We start from the raw sequence: 16,466 nt of genomic DNA, 5'->3' as shown, positions 1-16,466 counted from the left end.
CTGACGAAGACCACGACGACATAAGCATCCCTTTAACTCTCCCGCTCTTGTTTCTTCATGCACTGCAAAGAGTTTTTACGAGTGTGTATTTAGCTAACAGCTACAGTCATCGCTCGTCGTTCGTCGTTGCAGCCCGATCTGCTGATACCGATTACTCACGACGGCTCGTACTCCCGCCCGTGAGTAGAATCGAGGGCGAAGATGAAAAAGAAGAAGAAAAACTAATGCAAAATTTGATCTCAGTGCGCCACCAGCCTCACGGGCAGCTGATTCCCCGCGAGTTTTTCCACTCGGAAATAAGCTATGCACGAAGACGATGTGAGGATGTGTGTGCGCGAGTATGTGGGTAGCAGAATGTTTGCACACAGCACCGGCGGCTGTTTCTTTTACGCCTGTGTGTGCGGCGTAAGAGTTGAATGATATTTTTCTCATACTCTTTCGCGTGTGAGTAGGCATAGTTGACTTCTCGCTCGATTGGCAACATTGACTATGACACGTTTATTTGATTGTAAAGTGCAACTGACATAGTTGTCTTATAGAATAGAATATTTGTTATACTTATAAAAATATAGTGTTAGCCAATTTATGTGCAAAATTTTTTTGTGACGGTTCGCCAAACTCAAAGAGAATTTCAACTGCGGAGAAAGTTTGAATGCAGACAGTTATTGGTTTGTTGCATCCAAAGGTTGTTCGAAGAAACGCGGCTGCAGTAGTCCGGTTAATCGGAGGGAGTGTTGCGACACACGAAAGCTCAAAACAGATTGAATTGTCAGAGAATCGATCTTGCCATTTAGAATTTTTGAAGGTCAGGTTGGCATCAAGCAGTGCTTCGAGGTCATTAACTTATTCGACTCTTGAAATTACAGGTTCATTTATTTAGTAGTTGAAGAAGATCGCTCTTGCGACGCGGTAGGCATTACTACGGTAAAGTCATTACCTGACACTTCGGGATGCTGATGACAAGCCAGTTTTTCCTGCACCAATCAGTGAACATATCTAAAAGCTTCTGAAGACGCATACAATCATCTGTAGAACGAACTGGCGAATGCAATTTCAAGTCATCAGCATACATTAGCTTGAATCCAACTCCAAGCAGGGAAGCAATATCGTTGAAAATCAACACAAACAAGAGAGGTCTCATGTTGCTGCAAGAAACAGTATGCGTATAAAGACTACGCAGAACTCTTCCGCCTAAACAGTAGCAGAGCCATTCCTTGAAATTCCGAGATGCGTCATTTGTTGACCTTCCAAGTTTCAACGAATTCGTTGTTTATTTGAAGTAAACAATAGTTTGTTAATGTTGTGACAACACAGTAAAATTTAAGGTCGTAAACGTATAATAATTTCGGAGATTTCAATTTCTCACAAAGATCATTGATGAAAAGAATAGACAGCAACGGTCGTAAGACACTGCATTGAGGAACACTGAACTGAATCTGGAACGGAGTAGAGCATGCATCTCAAGATTTTCTCGTCAAATGGAGGATAAGTACAGCTAAAATTTTGTTTGCAGAATTATCAAAGGGGAGAAATAGATACAATATCCTGTCTATAGAATGCATAGCACCGGATTACAATTCGAGTACTTTATAAGACGATCTATGGACGGCTATCACGACCTCCAACTCAAGTTCAAGCCCAAGCCCATGTTCAGATCCAAGTCCGGTCGCAAAATTTGTCTAACCGTCAGGTGATGTCTAAAACGCAACCCTTCTGTTGCGTTCTACCCTTCGGTTGTTCTACATCATCGGTATATTGGTCTGCAGACGTCTAGAAGAATTTGATTTCTACTAGAAACGTTCGTAGGAAAGAATCTGCCTTCAAAAATTGTTACATAAATTAACAAGGATAATGAGCTTTTGTTTAAAACAGATACACATGTCCTTCACCGTTTGGTAATTTGTAACACTCCGTAGAAAACAAACCACAAATCAATTTTTTTTTACAACCTGGTTTTCGTTGAATGCGATAATTAGACGAGATTGAATTTCCGGAAATCATTAGTGGCAGGCTTTCCCATCCCACGCGTTTACGTTCCTTGTTTGAGACGCAACGTGTCGGCTGGAGGCTAAACGTTTATAAGAGCTGCCAAAATTCGTGCCATTTCGAACACTCATTCAGTGCTGAATTGGATTTCAATTCATCGGCCATTGGGTCGAGTCGATAATCGTCCTTTGAACGGCTGTAGTTTCAGTCGTAAATTTTTCTGTGTCAGCGTGTTGTACAAGAGTGCTTCAATGCTGTTTATGACGGAATTGGCGACATCTGCGTCGCTGGAAGGCGCATAGGAAGACGGATGCGATAAAAGCGTAGGTACGAAACGAGGTCGATGGCTCCGCTGGGGCTGCTGGTGGAGCTTGGTTGCTATTTTTGTGCTGTTAACCAGAGTAGTTAAAGTGTGATGGGTCGGTTTGCGTCACCAGGGCGACGAGCTATTTGAACGCGGAACAGCGAACCGTAGAGCGATTTCGCATTTTCCGATGGGTTCCATTTCTGACAATACTATGTGGCTTACTGTAGTGAATTGTGACCGTTAAAAAGGGAGTGTTACATTTCTCGATAAAGTGAATTATTTCAAAATGGCTGGAAATGGCAAGAGGATCAACTAGGAATTGTTGTTGTTGAGTGTGTAATTTAATGCTGTTCCTTACTTGTAACAGGGCGATGATGTGAATAATTGTATCAATGAGTGCGTGGCTCAGCACACAATTTGTGGGTAAAATTGTAATTGCTTTTGCATTTAGATGTAATTATTACATAAATCAACTATACAGTCACAATAAAAGGTTATTCGAAACATTTTTTTCATTCAGTATTGAACGGCTAATTATGCCATTTCCTCGTTTAATGCCCCTGAAACAAGCTTGAATTAGTTTGCAAAAAATATCGGGCCTAGTTACATCCATTAATTGAACAACATAATCCGATTAACATACTACTTTTACCATCATAATATTTACACAAGTTCAGTTCCACCCTCTTCACCATCACCACCTCTTCACGCAACTGGAGTTTTATTTGTGTGTTATCAGCCACGTTACATGAATTGTATTTCAACTGCAGTTAAGCTGCTGAACCTACCAGGAGCACCTCACATCCACCCGCAACAATTGAACGCCAATATTTACCCATAATCGTACAATAGCGTTTCGGTGTCGATTTAATGATGGTTCAACAATGGCTAGCATGTATGTTCGTTCAGCTTACGAACCTAATCCCCTCAATCCATCATGGAATCAGCAACCTGGTGTAGGAACTATGGTTCAAGACTGTTTGCCAATCGTTCATGTTTGATTTGGAACACTAAAGAGCAGGATCTACTATTCTTTTAACGTGTCAAACATGAGGTATTCAATGAAAAAGAATTGACACTTCGATGAAAGCCATTTAATGAGTGTGTTAGCCTATCACATTTCATATTAACTTTATTTTTTTTTTTTCAAATCATTTTAGGATTTTTTGATAGTGGAATTGAATTTTCTATCATTCACGCAGTTTGAAAATTGAACTCGAAAAGGAAATGAAGGGTTTTTAAGTACTAAATTTATCGATTTCGGATACTATAAAAACGACTGAGAAAGGGCAATTCAGCGGATCGTTGTAACGAGGAAAACGTGTTCTAGCTAGGGTTTATTTCTAATTCCCGTCGTAGTAAGTAAAGCCATTCCAATTTTCATCATTTGTTGGATGGATTTAATGAATACTCCAAAAGTTCTTGTGCTGATTTGACTAAAATACACTTACCTTCCGATCTGTGAACTTTGAAATCACTAAAAAGCGATTATTAAGCATATTATTGAAATTACGCAACTGACTTTGTTTCTTAAATTCGTCGTACCGTTTCAAAATCTGTCCATCAAAATTTTTCATCGTCCGAATTAAAAATCACAACAATGTTTATGATGCTAACGTGCATGTATTTTTGTAGAACGGCATGACAAATGTTATTCTGCAAAATTTCTGCAGGTCAGGCAAGTTTTCCTGGCTGTAGAATAACGACAATGCCTTGCGTGAGTTATTTTCATTTATGAATGACGGAAATTAAAACGATTAGTCGACATTTTCTCCTTCGTCGCACGAAAATACGTAGGAACATTGGCTGGTAGGACTTCTTTAATGATAAAAAGCATTTAAATAGATCTCAGCACACTTTGATTGATCGCGTATGATAGAAAACAAACTAAAATATTAGGGAATAACTAGTTTTGCATTGTGTGTCATAAAAATGCTGATATTTTAAATAATTTGTATTATATAGGACGGGAATAGGCAATTACGACGAAGCAGCAACATACCCTACCCTTTAATAAATCAGTCAACCAGTTGGAAAGCTTCCGGTCACTGGCGTTGAAACAATAACTCAAAAATTACACCATAATCTAGAGACGTTGATGCTGAAGGGGTCATTCCTCATCCAAAAATCAGGGTGAGTAGCAATAACTGTCAGCGTTTTTTGAACGTGTTCAATTAAAAATGGGCAGTAACGGGTTCACAGTGTGACTGAAAAACAAATGGTTGCAAGGTTGTACAAGCGACACGGTGATTATAAAATTCTGTTTTCGGGCGAAAAAATGTTCCTACAGGATCACCAGAACCAACAAATTGATTTGCTATATACAGTACAGTATTCCTTGGGATATACTGGCTGTTTAAAGGTTTTAGAATATTTCTAGGGTGATGGTATGGGGATGTTATTCCAAGAATTTGAAGGTTCCATTGCTGTCTATTGTAGCTGGTGTTAAAATCAACACTAAATGTTACATCGATAATGTTTCGAAGAACGGTTTGCTTCCCATCGTCAAAAAACGCTACCAGAATGCCCCATATTGCTTCCAACAAAATTCTGCACCGTCTTACTAGGCAAAAGCTACACAGGGCTTTTGGTGTGAGGGCAATTTTCCGGATTTTATTTCTTCGAAGGAGTGGCCTTCACCTGATTTGAATCCTCTCGATTTCTATGTCAAACTAAGAATCACGAAAGGATTGAGTGTGTAACGTTTAGAGAAGATTTGGGATAAAATGCCTCAGGATATCGTGCGTGCCAGCTGTAATGCTTTTCAACAACGATTGCGACTGGTTGATTAAAGCGAAGGGAGAAAAATGTTATGGATATACTATACACGAAATACACTCAAAATTCTAATTATGCAAGCGTCTGATTTTTTTCATTGGAAGTGCATAGGCAATGCATGATCATCTACACTCGAAGGATCACCGGAGACACGAGTCCCAAGGGTTAAAAAAAATTAAAATTTGGGACTGATCACTCTACTTAGTCATCTGAACTTCGTCTTTCGCCGTATCGGGTCATTTTTTAAAAGAGGGACCTGTCATTCTTCGGTTTCCACAGGAGTTCTGAAGTTTTGATCTCGACACGAACGATAACAGCCAGCGATGCATCAAATTTGTAGCTTCCCGAGGCCTGGTGAACAGAAGCACTTTCTTTCCCCGCAAAGATATCCACAATGCCAGCGAGTTACCGAGAACTACACGCACGTACTGGATGAAGCTGTACCATTCTCTGTGGAACTCCTATCCTCGAAGACGGATAGAAGAGCATACGTTCGGCTGTTGTTAAGGTCACAACTGCGGTGCTAGGTGACAAAACTTTGAGTGCACGATTTGACTGGTTTAACGCGGAATGCCAGCAAGCGATGGAGAGTAAAGCAAGAGCTTGGAAAAACTATCAAAAGCATTGCCCCGAGGAAAAGTTTGGTCAAGTGTGTTAACGAGCCCAGAATAAGTAGACCACGGTCCTGTGGAGGAAATAGTGCCAAAAAGAGAACAGAGATCGTGAAGAGGTAGAACAACTGTTCCAGGTTAGCGAAACGCGCAAGTTCTATGAGAACCTGAACTAATCTCGTAAAGGACACACTCCGTCGCCTAGAATGTCTAGGGACCAGAAGGCAAACCTGGTTTCAAACGAGCGCAAGGTGGTCGACAGGTGGAGGCAATTCTTCGATGGGCATCCCAAGTAACACTCAAAACAAGTTAGAAAATAATCTTCATGGAAAGTAGTCGTTTAAGAGTACTATAAACATACTTTGGAAACATGTGTCGTTATTATTAAGGTTTTGAGATGTTTTGTGATAACATTAAATTGTTTGACAGCTCATATCAAATGAATAATGTTTGTTTTTGTCAACATGTCAACACGAAGTTTTTATTATGTCTCCATTACTAAATTTAAACTATTGGAAGAACAAGTTGTAGCTTTTGCTATAATAACGTTTCAAAATGGTATGAAATAACCTGATACATACTTCTTTCAATTGTAGTTTCATTAGACTTCAATTTTTCGCGCTTTTCTAGTAATAGAGAAGATCTGATGTATGTAATGTTATACTATTTTAATAACAAGCTGTGTTGCTTGGGCATCTCAATGGCGATATAAGAGAAAAAGACCCAGCGGAAGTTAACCTAGGAGTGCCTACAAACGATAACAGCGTGCCGGCTCCCGATCTCGAAGATATCCAACGAGTAACGACGGTCAGTTGAGAATAATAGAGCCCCTGAAAGGACCGATTCCCAGTAAAATTCTACAAAAACGGTGAGGTACTGCTAGACAAATCCTCCAAAAATGTCGGAAGTACAATCTGACCATGCGTCATATTTTCGTGGATTTCAGGGCAGCATACGATACAATCGAGCGCAAACAGGTATGGTAGATAATGCATGGAGCCACCCTGGAGTGAGTGATGTGCGACGTGCGTGAGTCAGGGGCGCTCTCGAGCCCAATTGAATCGTGCAGAAGGTTGCGGCAAAGAGATGAATTATTATTATTAAAGGTGTGATCCGGCGAGCGGGCATCGAAATGAGAGCAATAATATTTGGCAAAAGTAATCGAAAGTGAGCCTACGCAGACAACATTGAGATCGCTACTAAAAACTTTGGGACGGCGGAGGCAATCTACGGCAGGCGAAAAACGGAGGTTGTGAGGATTGGGTCACAAATAAATGCGTTAAAAACCAAATATATGGTAGGAAAAGGCTCCAGAGAAAGCAACGTTTGCCTCCAACAGGCAGTGACTATTGATGGTGATGAACTGGAAGTGGTTGATGAGTTCGTATATTTGGGATCTCTGGCCACCCCCGACAATAATACGAGTAAGGAGATTTAACGACGCATTCAGCTCCGCAAGACGCTTTGATCAAGAAATATACGCTGCCGCACAAAGCTGATGAAGTACAAAACGCTAATCAGACCGGTAGTCCTCTATGGACTTGAAAGTGTAACTTTGCTTAAGGAAGACATATGTGCAGTTGTCGTATTTAAACGAAAGGTGCTGCGGAGTATTTTTGGTGGAGTACAAACGGAAAGTGGAGAGTGGCGGAAGCGTCCGAACTACGAACCTCAGTACATCTGGCGAAAGTCGGGAGGCGTTTATACAAAACGGTGACGAGCGGAAATCGTGCCATGCTTGTAAGGTGCAGTGATAGCGCTGACAACCTGCTTACTAACAAAACGGCGATAGCAGCTAGGTGGAAGGAGCACTTCCAAATGTTGTTGAATGGAGAGGTGAACACGGAGAATAGCAGAAAAAGGATAAGAATTGTAAGCGATGGGCAATCCGTGGAAGAGGTTAAGAAGGCAGTCAGTAAGCTAAAAAACGGTAAGGTTGGTGAAAAGAACGGTATCCTGGCTGAACTTCTAAAAGTAGAAAGCGAGCTATAGCCGATCATTGTCAGGATTTGGGAAGAAGAATGAATGTCGGAGGAGTGGTTGGATGGCCTCATTTGCTTTATTTTCAAAATAAGACATCGACTCGTGTGTAAAAACTGTCGAGACATTACATTGCTCAATTCTGCCAAGAAGGTGCTTTCCCGTATCCTGTTCTGTAGACTGAGATGATCTCAGTGAGATCATTAACGGTGTCCTACGTCGGTGAGTACCAAGCTGGTTTTCGTGAAGGTTGCTCCATGATGTTTACCCTGCGTCAGTTATTAGACTGAGAGATTAAGTTCCGGGAGTACATCTTGCAGACTCATCAGCTGTTTGTAGACATTAAGGCGGCGTACGATTCAGTCAAACGAAATCAAGCTGTGGCTGATAATGCTAGAACATGGTTTTCCGGCAAAACTAGTTACGCTGGTTCATGCGACACTGGATGGGGCAAAATCATGCGACAGAATAACGGGTGATGCCTTGGCCGCTTTCGTGACGTCCCAAGCAACAATGTAAGTTTTATTGTACTCTTATGGTGGTCTTCAAGACCAATTTTGGTCTTAAATGCCATCATAAGAGTGTAATAAAACCCAAATTGTTACTTGGGGTTGGATGAGCTAAAGCGAGGGGATGCACTCTGTAACCTGTTATTCAACATTGCTTTGGAAGGTGCTATACGAAGTGCAAACTTGGAAAGGAACGGGACTATCATTACGAAATCTCACATGCTTCTTGGTTTTGCGGATGACGTCAGTATCATCGGAATCAACTGTAGAGCAGTGGAAGAGCCCTTTAAGTTTTTTTTTAAACGGGAAGCAGCGAGATTGGGACTTATCATTAACACTACCAAAAAACAAAGTACATGGTTGCTGGCAGGAAACGTGGGAGTCCAAACACGAGTACGGACATGGATCACGGATGCTAAAGGAATCTGACCGACGAGTGTTTGGGATTTTTGGGCGTAAAGTTCTGTGATCATCACTTGGTGGCAAAATGGAAAACGGAGTGTGACGGAGACGCATGAACCACGAATTGTATCAAGTGTGAAGGTAAAGATAGTATAATATGGTAGGCTGCGGTGGGCTGGGCACGTGGCCAGAATGACCGACGAAAGAGTAACCATAATTATTTTAAGCAGAGAATCAAGTAGAGACTGCAGCCTTCGGTGCAGATCTTGCGCTATGTACGGTGTCAAGGATGCCCGGATAGAAATGCATAACGAATATTATTGTAAAATCATTACGATTACAATGAATTTTACTGCTTACAACACTTTATGTTGTAACTTCACTGTACCGTTTTAGGGAAATTTTTCATATAATTTGGGAACAATGCAAATTGTTTCGAAGCAAATGGCCGCCGGAAATCATCTCCATTTAACGTTCAATCCTTGGCAGATTAAGTTATTTTTAGACACAAATTGTGCCTCTTCCTCCGTCTACTGTAGAAACCACCTATCGAGAAGTTTAATCTAACTCGTTCTACTAACGGGGCGACGACACTATGCAGGCGTTTGCGACTTACGACCACAGAGAACAGACATTCATCTTAATCTCGCGAGATGTGTAAAAGCTCTACCGCCATTTTGAATGTATGTGGTAATGCTTCCATTACGTGGCGCTCGCATCATAAAGAAGGCGAGCTTTGGTTCCCAAAGCACATATTACATTTCAACTAAAGCATTATAAAGTTGCTGAGGTAACTAACAGATTGTTTACCTAATCAAACAATCTAAAACGAAAGAAAACAAAATTTATCGCAAACGGTAATCGCTGAGGAATCTGAAACACGGGTTTTATATCGAAGAGTAAAATCGGGCGAGGAGCGACCTGATTTAAGACTTTGTCATCCCAACAGGAGGTTTCCCGGGAAGCTCTTGAAGCTACCGGCACCGGTATATTTTATATATTTTATATATTTATATTTTCGAACCTTTCTTACCGTATGTTCGTACCGTAAACTCCTTGGAATAAATAAATCTTCAAATGTTTTTCTTACCTTTACTCGTCAAGTTCAATAAATATTTATATTCAACAAACAACAAGGCGTTGCCTAGACCGTTGCTACAGTAGCTGTTATTAGAGTTGCCATTAATTCGAATCTGTAGAGCGTAGTAAGATTATAGATTGAATTTGGCAACACGGACGTAGAGTAACTGGTGTACCCTGAGAGAGATGTCGCTAGTGGTTTGTTCAAAAGCTTACACACCATTTGAATAATATTTTATATGAACATAAATGTCTGTTCTCTGTGTTACGACGCTGTTCGTCTGTCAGCGTGTTAGCCGCGATTCTCAACGTGGGTGTTCGGGGAAACGCTCCGTTCCTATGGAATAGACCAACCTCGTTGTTTATATGTCTTATAGGTAAAGAAAAGAATAGAAAAGAAGTAATGTAGAGTAGAGTAGAGTAGAGTAGAGTAGAGTAGAGTAGAGTAGAGTAGAGTAGAGTAGAGTAGAGTAGAGTAGAGTAGAGTAGAGTAGAGTAGAGTAGAGTAGAGTAGAGTAGAGTAGAGTAGAGTAGAGTAGAGTAGAGTAGAGTAGAGTAGAGTAGAGTAGAGTAGAGTAGAGTAGAGTAGAGTAGAGTAGAGTAGAGTAGAGTAGAGTAGAGTAGAGTAGAGTAGAGTAGAGTAGAGTAGAGTAGAGTAGAGTAGAGTAGAGTAGAGTAGAGTAGAGTAGAGTAGAGTAGAGTAGAGTAGAGTAGAGTAGAGTAGAGTAGAGTAGAGTAGAGTAGAGTAGAGTAGAGTAGAGTAGAGTAGAGTAGAGTAGAGTAGAGTAGAGTAGAGTAGAGTAGAGTAGAGTAGAGTAGAGTAGAGTAGAGTAGAGTAGAGTAGAGTAGAGTAGAGTAGAGTAGAGTAGAGTAGAGTAGAGTAGAGTAGAGTAGAGTAGAGTAGAGTAGAGTAGAGTAGAGTAGAGTAGAGTAGAGTAGAGTAGAGTAGAGTAGAGTAGAGTAGAGTAGAGTAGAGTAGAGTAGAGTAGAGTAGAGTAGAGTAGAGTAGAGTAGAGTAGAGTAGAGTAGAGTAGAGTAAAGTAGAGTAGAGTAGAGTAGAGTAGAGTAGAGTAGAGTAGAGTAGAGTAGAGTAGAGTAAAGTAAAGTAAGGAAAGTTAGCAATTTTTGTATTTCTGTAATTAGGGACTTCTTTAAAATTCAGTTTTGCGTAACATTTTTAAAAGTTTAAGGATATTACAAAGTATCAAGCTAGTGGTCTAAAGTAATAAATTTTCTTGAAAGATTTTCACATTGCTATATTAAACTTTCGTCAACCTTGGGAACATATGAAGCATTTGTTACCAGTACTTTTTAAGTAAAGTACTGGCAACAAATGCAAATGTTGTTAAGTACTTTTTTAAGTAAAATTTGCTGTCATAAGAGTGCAAATATGTTTTCCGTTTCTGGAACAGGGCAACCAGTAAAGCTAAAAATGCATTTATTGCTTTTAAGAAATTCCGGATTCCAACCGCATTTGTCTGTGAAGGAAATCTTTCACCGCCAAAAAAAGCCGCCATTGCCCAACTCATAACGAAACTGCCATTAATTGCATACGCACTTAGTCAGAAACAAATCAGCAAACCCATAACGAACGCAACGGACACGGTTGAAAGTGGCAGGTTATCGATCAAACGTTGACTTGGCATTTCTCCCCGTTATAGCTCCGTTCCGAGCCGCAGCTGCTACGCGTTATCTACACGAGCTAGCGGCGATTTCGGTTGCGGAGCCAGAAATAGCATGATGATTGCGGCTCCAGGCAGCCCGAGACCGAGCGAGCCGTGCGGGGGTGCGAGTCAAGTGGCGCCCAGAATAGAAAGCACTGAATAATTAATTAAATCAATTACTGCTTTAATTGTCCGTTCCTGGAACAGATGTATGGGAAAGCATGATACTAAGCATAATATTGGCACGCTGTTAGCCCACATTAGGAAGCCCCCGGCTTGAGGAATGGCAAATGGGAATTTTTTGGGCAATCCGGTTCCATTAGATCTAATAAATTTTTCACGCTGCCTGTCCGCTCGCTCGCACGACTCGACAGATTGAGTTCACCAAATGCCGACATATGCCGAGTGGTAGTCGTCTGCTGTGGAACGTGCGAGATGATCTTATCAATATTCACTAACGGTTTGCCGCAATTTCGGAAAGTAAGACAAAAACGAAATGTTGACCATCGATTCAAGCGCCCGCCGCAGCCGCCAGGAGGGTTCGTTCCCTAGCCATTTGTCCCTCTGAACTCGCCCCCCCCCGAAAATCGGATAATGGTCGATAATCCCTCATTTGCTTTATTGCGTTGACGCCCAGACATCCGGTTTTCTATAAAGCCAGCATTTTTTATCTGGACTTGTGGAGTAGGTTGAGTTTGCAGGACGGGACCGCTACAAGTACATAAAGCGAAAAGGCACCCACTCGGTATGGTTTCAATGAAATGATAATTTTTTTGCTGGCTGCTCGAGAAAAGTTTACCGTCAGACTAAAAGTTTTGATTAAAAATAGTTGATATTTTTCGATATTGGCAAAAAACTATGCCGGTTTTTAATTTTTTGTTTGTGTGTTGTTTTAACAACACTTTGGACTTGGTTTAAAGCACAGCTACCGTTTTTCAGGTATCGATTTGGCGAAGTAATAGATGCAAATACTTACCGCAAAATATAAAAGTAAAATTCCGAATAAAATTGTTTCTAAAATGGTCCACATCCCCGTTGCAATGGTCTGGAATGAGAGAAACCATGGATAAAATATTATAAAAAAAATGGCAACGGTTGGATCGGTAGCTTGTTGCACCACCGGGGCAAGGACTATAAATATTGTCGAATCGAACGTTTACACGTACCTTGCATTTTCGTTGACGGAACACAATTAACGCTAACACTAAACAACAAAGCATACACGCTCCCAAAATAGCACCAATGGTGGCCTTCATCAGCGTTTCCGTGCTGAAGTCTTCGTCCGGTCGGTTGCAGCTTCCGGCTGAATTGCACTCGCACGCGCTCGGGCATGGAATGCAGCTGAAACAAAATGGCGCAAGAGAAGAGGAAAATTGATTTAAAATTTATGGCTTATGAAGCAACGCAAAGCTATTTTGCGAGTCGGTTTGTTTGCAGTAATTCTCGCTTTATTCTCCCCAAGCCAATCGATTCAATTTATTTTGAGCTTCATAAAAAAGTAGATTATTTACGCGGTATACTCAATAATGCACTAAACAGAAATAATCGTTGATTTTATCGCATTTGTTCAATCTTCATCAGGGGATCAACTTCAAACATCATTAGTGTGGGACACACTCGGCTGGCTCCGACGACGGTTCGGCATACTTACCTAAAATTCGTCACATTCGCATCGTTTTTGTCCGACGTGAACCCCTGGAAGGACTCGTTTGGAATGTAGTACCCATCCCGGCACACGCAGGTATATTTGCCTCGTCCACCGGAACTGGACCCATCTGCCGTGTCCGACATCAGGCAAAAGGTAGATTCTCGGTCGCAGGAATGCCGCCGGCCGAAAATTGCTTCCAGCGCGTCGTTGCATTGGTCCACATCAGCTGCTATGAATGCCGAGGCTACAATCCTATCGGAGGACGAAAAGAATGTGGAGGAAAAAAAGTCGATTGAGAACGGTGCGCACACGGAGGAAAGCAATGGGAAAATTTAATTTATTCCTATGAACCTTTTGATGACGGTGGAGTGTGTCGGCCAAAGAATGGCGAAGAAAAGTGGAAAATGGAAAACAATTTGGTTTTTATGTCGGTGAGCTGTTTTTGAGGACGGACGGTCTGCTCTGATTTTTCATTCTTTCACGATAATGATGTTGTTTTTGGAGAGTTCTTAATATATTATATTGTTTTCTGCTGACCTTATTTTTGAGTACTTTTGGAAGATTAAAACAAAAGAGAATTATTTTTAATATACCTTCTGCATTATTTATTCAGTAGCTGGCACCAGTCGAAAAACATCAAATACAAAGCTGTATAAGTACCTAGTTGTGAACTCTTCCTTCAAATTATTTGCATGGCAATATTTAACTGAAGCTTGGAAATGTTTCGCTAGATACCATTGGCGCAGTTAGTTTGCTTTATCTTTCTTGATGATGGATTCAGAATTCATTATGAGTCTGTTTAAATAGATTTCCAACTTTTGTTTCTCCATGTTAAAAATAAACAAATTCGAAAGTCTGTTGCATTGTACAGCATTCCTGATAGCATTGATTCAGCATTGAGCATTCAAAAGTCCTTTCTATAAATTTTCCGTTAACGGGAAATTAGCAATCATTGACTTTTCGTCGGAGAGCCCTATTTCGGAATCAATTTTTGGACCCAAAAGCGGGGTTCTGTTTGTAAAAATGTAAATACTGCATTCTTCTTGCCAATCTGAACACAGCGAATATATTTTTATAAACAGAATTTTTGTTTCAAACAAAAAAAAAAATGCTTTTGAAATTGGCAGAATCGATGACTGCTAATTTCACCTTAAGCAGCACAGCAAGACCGACAAATGTGAAAGCACATCCTTTTGAATAGCATCACATACAAGTCACGTAAATTTGCGAGTAGAATGAAAACCAATTTGCATTACTTGTCAAGTCTAAATATATGTAAAATTTCTTTTATTTTTTACTACGAAATGTAAAGAGAATATAAGATCTATGGAAGTAGAAGCTTGAGTATATGAAGCTGTTCATAATATATTATCCGATTTCCATCTTCATTCTGATGATTCCTAGATCACACAAGACATTGTTGTTGTTTTCTCGTATGTGGAGCGAAATTTTCCCTTCGCTAATAAGCTGCAGAGTGAAGTTTTTCTTGCGAAAGCTGTACCTATCAACAACCGTGACGTTACGGGGCGGCATTATGCTGGTGGTAGTAGCTAGAAAAGTAAAGCGAACACAAAGCGCAGCATTGGTTGCGTGCGACAGGACGTTCGCCGCCGCCGTACGGAACTGCGCTATCTTTGCACGGAAGTAAACGGGAAATGAGCTCTTCCTTACTTAGTTATGAAACTTTTCATCTTTTGTAGCTCAGTATTTGTGTGTGCCGGTGAAACTGCTGACTGCTCGAAATTGTTTTGCTTTTTTTCTCTGTGTTGTTTTTCTGACATTTTTTTCCTTTTTGGCAAGTTTTAATGCGACGCTAGGGAAACGGTAGATAAGCACCAAAGTAAAATGAGGATTTAGAAACCAATGCCGCATTTATTTTTCGCGTCCATTTTAATAGTCTAATATCTTTTTCAAATCTATCCAACTTTCCTTCACTACCATTTTTGTTTGCTTGCCAACTGACAGTATTATTTTTTCTCGTTGGATATGTTGTACGACGAAGCCATAATTTATGCCAATCCACCATTTATTCATATCAGAATGTTTACAAATGCTGGTTCGCTTCCTCCCACGTACTCCATTCAAATTTTACTGTTCTCATTCTACTGGGGATAACAAATGGTACCAAAATTTAGGGAAAAATTTCGCCAGTCAATGCTTTTGTAACTGTGTTTACAGCTATTATAGAGTGAGCATTTGGATATTTAAAAAAATATCGGCTGATGATGTTGTTTGCTTGTAAAAGAGCTATACATCATCCAACTAAGAATTATTGAATGCCAAATTTGAGCATTTAGAATTACAAAAAAAAAAAACAGAAATTGAGAGGTGGAATTTGTCACACAACTCAAGACTGAATATGGTTTTAATCCGGATGTTTGTGAAATATGTCGAAAATGAGCAGTTAAATTGAGCTTTTCCGTTTCCCAAAGTGGTGCTGTAACTTACTTGTATCCTTGCGATTCCACCGTCACGCTGAATGGCCACAGCCACCGACCGTACAGGGGGCCACAGTCGCGAAACGGTGCGCCCCAGAATTGAGCACCATTACTCTGATTCCAAGCTACTCCCAACTCGCGCCAGTAGGTGGAAAGAAAGTTTTTACTGTCTGCCAGGTTGACATGATCGGCGTCGATTTTGTCCCGAAATTGCACCACTGCCAAAGGCAACCGTGGCGAGGCAATGCCGACCGCCAGTAAGCCGTCATCGTCCTGCAGGACCAAAGACGCCAGTTCGTTGGCCTTCTCACGGGCCACGTTTAACTTCCGATCGTCTTTGCTGGTGTCGATTTTCCTGGCGGCAAGAAAATCGGCAAACGATTTCGCTGCATTGATGGTGATTTCCGACACGTCGTAGTACGGGTCGGGTGGGATTTCATCTAAGGCTTTCGGTTCGCAAGGCGGAAGAGTGACCGAGACGGCAGTGGATGTATCCAGCTCGGAAGATTTCCTCGCCACTATCTGCTGCTGCTCGAGGGCATATCCGACGGAAAGATGAAGCGCCAGCTGCAGTAGACCGGCCGTTGCCAGCCATAGCTGAAGCGTCGACCAGTTGCTTTTCGGCCTGGATCGATAGCAGTGATAGCGATGATCTCGGTGATGGTGCTGATGGCGAAAGTGACCCATCACCGGTTTTTTCTTGTTGTGGCGTGGCGAGAATATGCTACACTGCACATCTGGAAAATATAAAGTAGGAGAAAAAACCTCATTCAGTATGATGCACGGTTAGTTGAAAGAAAGCATAATTGAAATGCTAGGTTTATTAAGAAGTTCTACATTCAAGATTATCGAAGCAGATCATATTACATTCATGCAAATCTTTCTTCCGTTTCGTACAAGATGACTGTTTTGCCATAATTTTAATTACTTTTTGCTGCTACGATATTCAGATAAGAAAAAATGACGCACTTATGTTTGCGCACATTTTACCCTTGATGACATGAATCGGTTAAAGTGGAAATCTCATCAGGGAGAAATTCACTCAGTCATATTTACTTAATTT

The 16,466-nt window shown here is 40.9% G+C and overlaps 1 protein-coding gene across 1 annotated transcript in view; it reads right to left on the bottom strand.

Moving 5' to 3' along the window:
- Positions 1-16,090, bottom strand: part of LOC128742972 (probable G-protein coupled receptor 158) — a 47,430-nt gene extending 31,340 nt beyond the window's left edge. The window contains exons 1-4 of the mRNA XM_053839471.1: positions 15,414-16,090; positions 12,969-13,217; positions 12,484-12,658; positions 12,294-12,362 (exon numbers count right to left, since the gene is read on the bottom strand). Of these exons, the coding sequence (XP_053695446.1) occupies positions 12,294-12,362; positions 12,484-12,658; positions 12,969-13,217; positions 15,414-16,090 (1,170 nt within the window). The remainder of the gene's footprint in view (positions 1-12,293; positions 12,363-12,483; positions 12,659-12,968; positions 13,218-15,413) is intronic.
- Positions 16,091-16,466: the final 376 nt, after the last annotated feature.

Source organism: Sabethes cyaneus, chromosome 3 (genome assembly GCF_943734655.1).
Source record: "Sabethes cyaneus chromosome 3, idSabCyanKW18_F2, whole genome shotgun sequence".
Taxonomy (NCBI): Eukaryota; Metazoa; Arthropoda; class Insecta; order Diptera; family Culicidae; genus Sabethes; species Sabethes cyaneus.
Note: the sequence above shows the minus strand (reverse complement) of the source record. Positions and strands in the feature narration are given on the sequence as shown.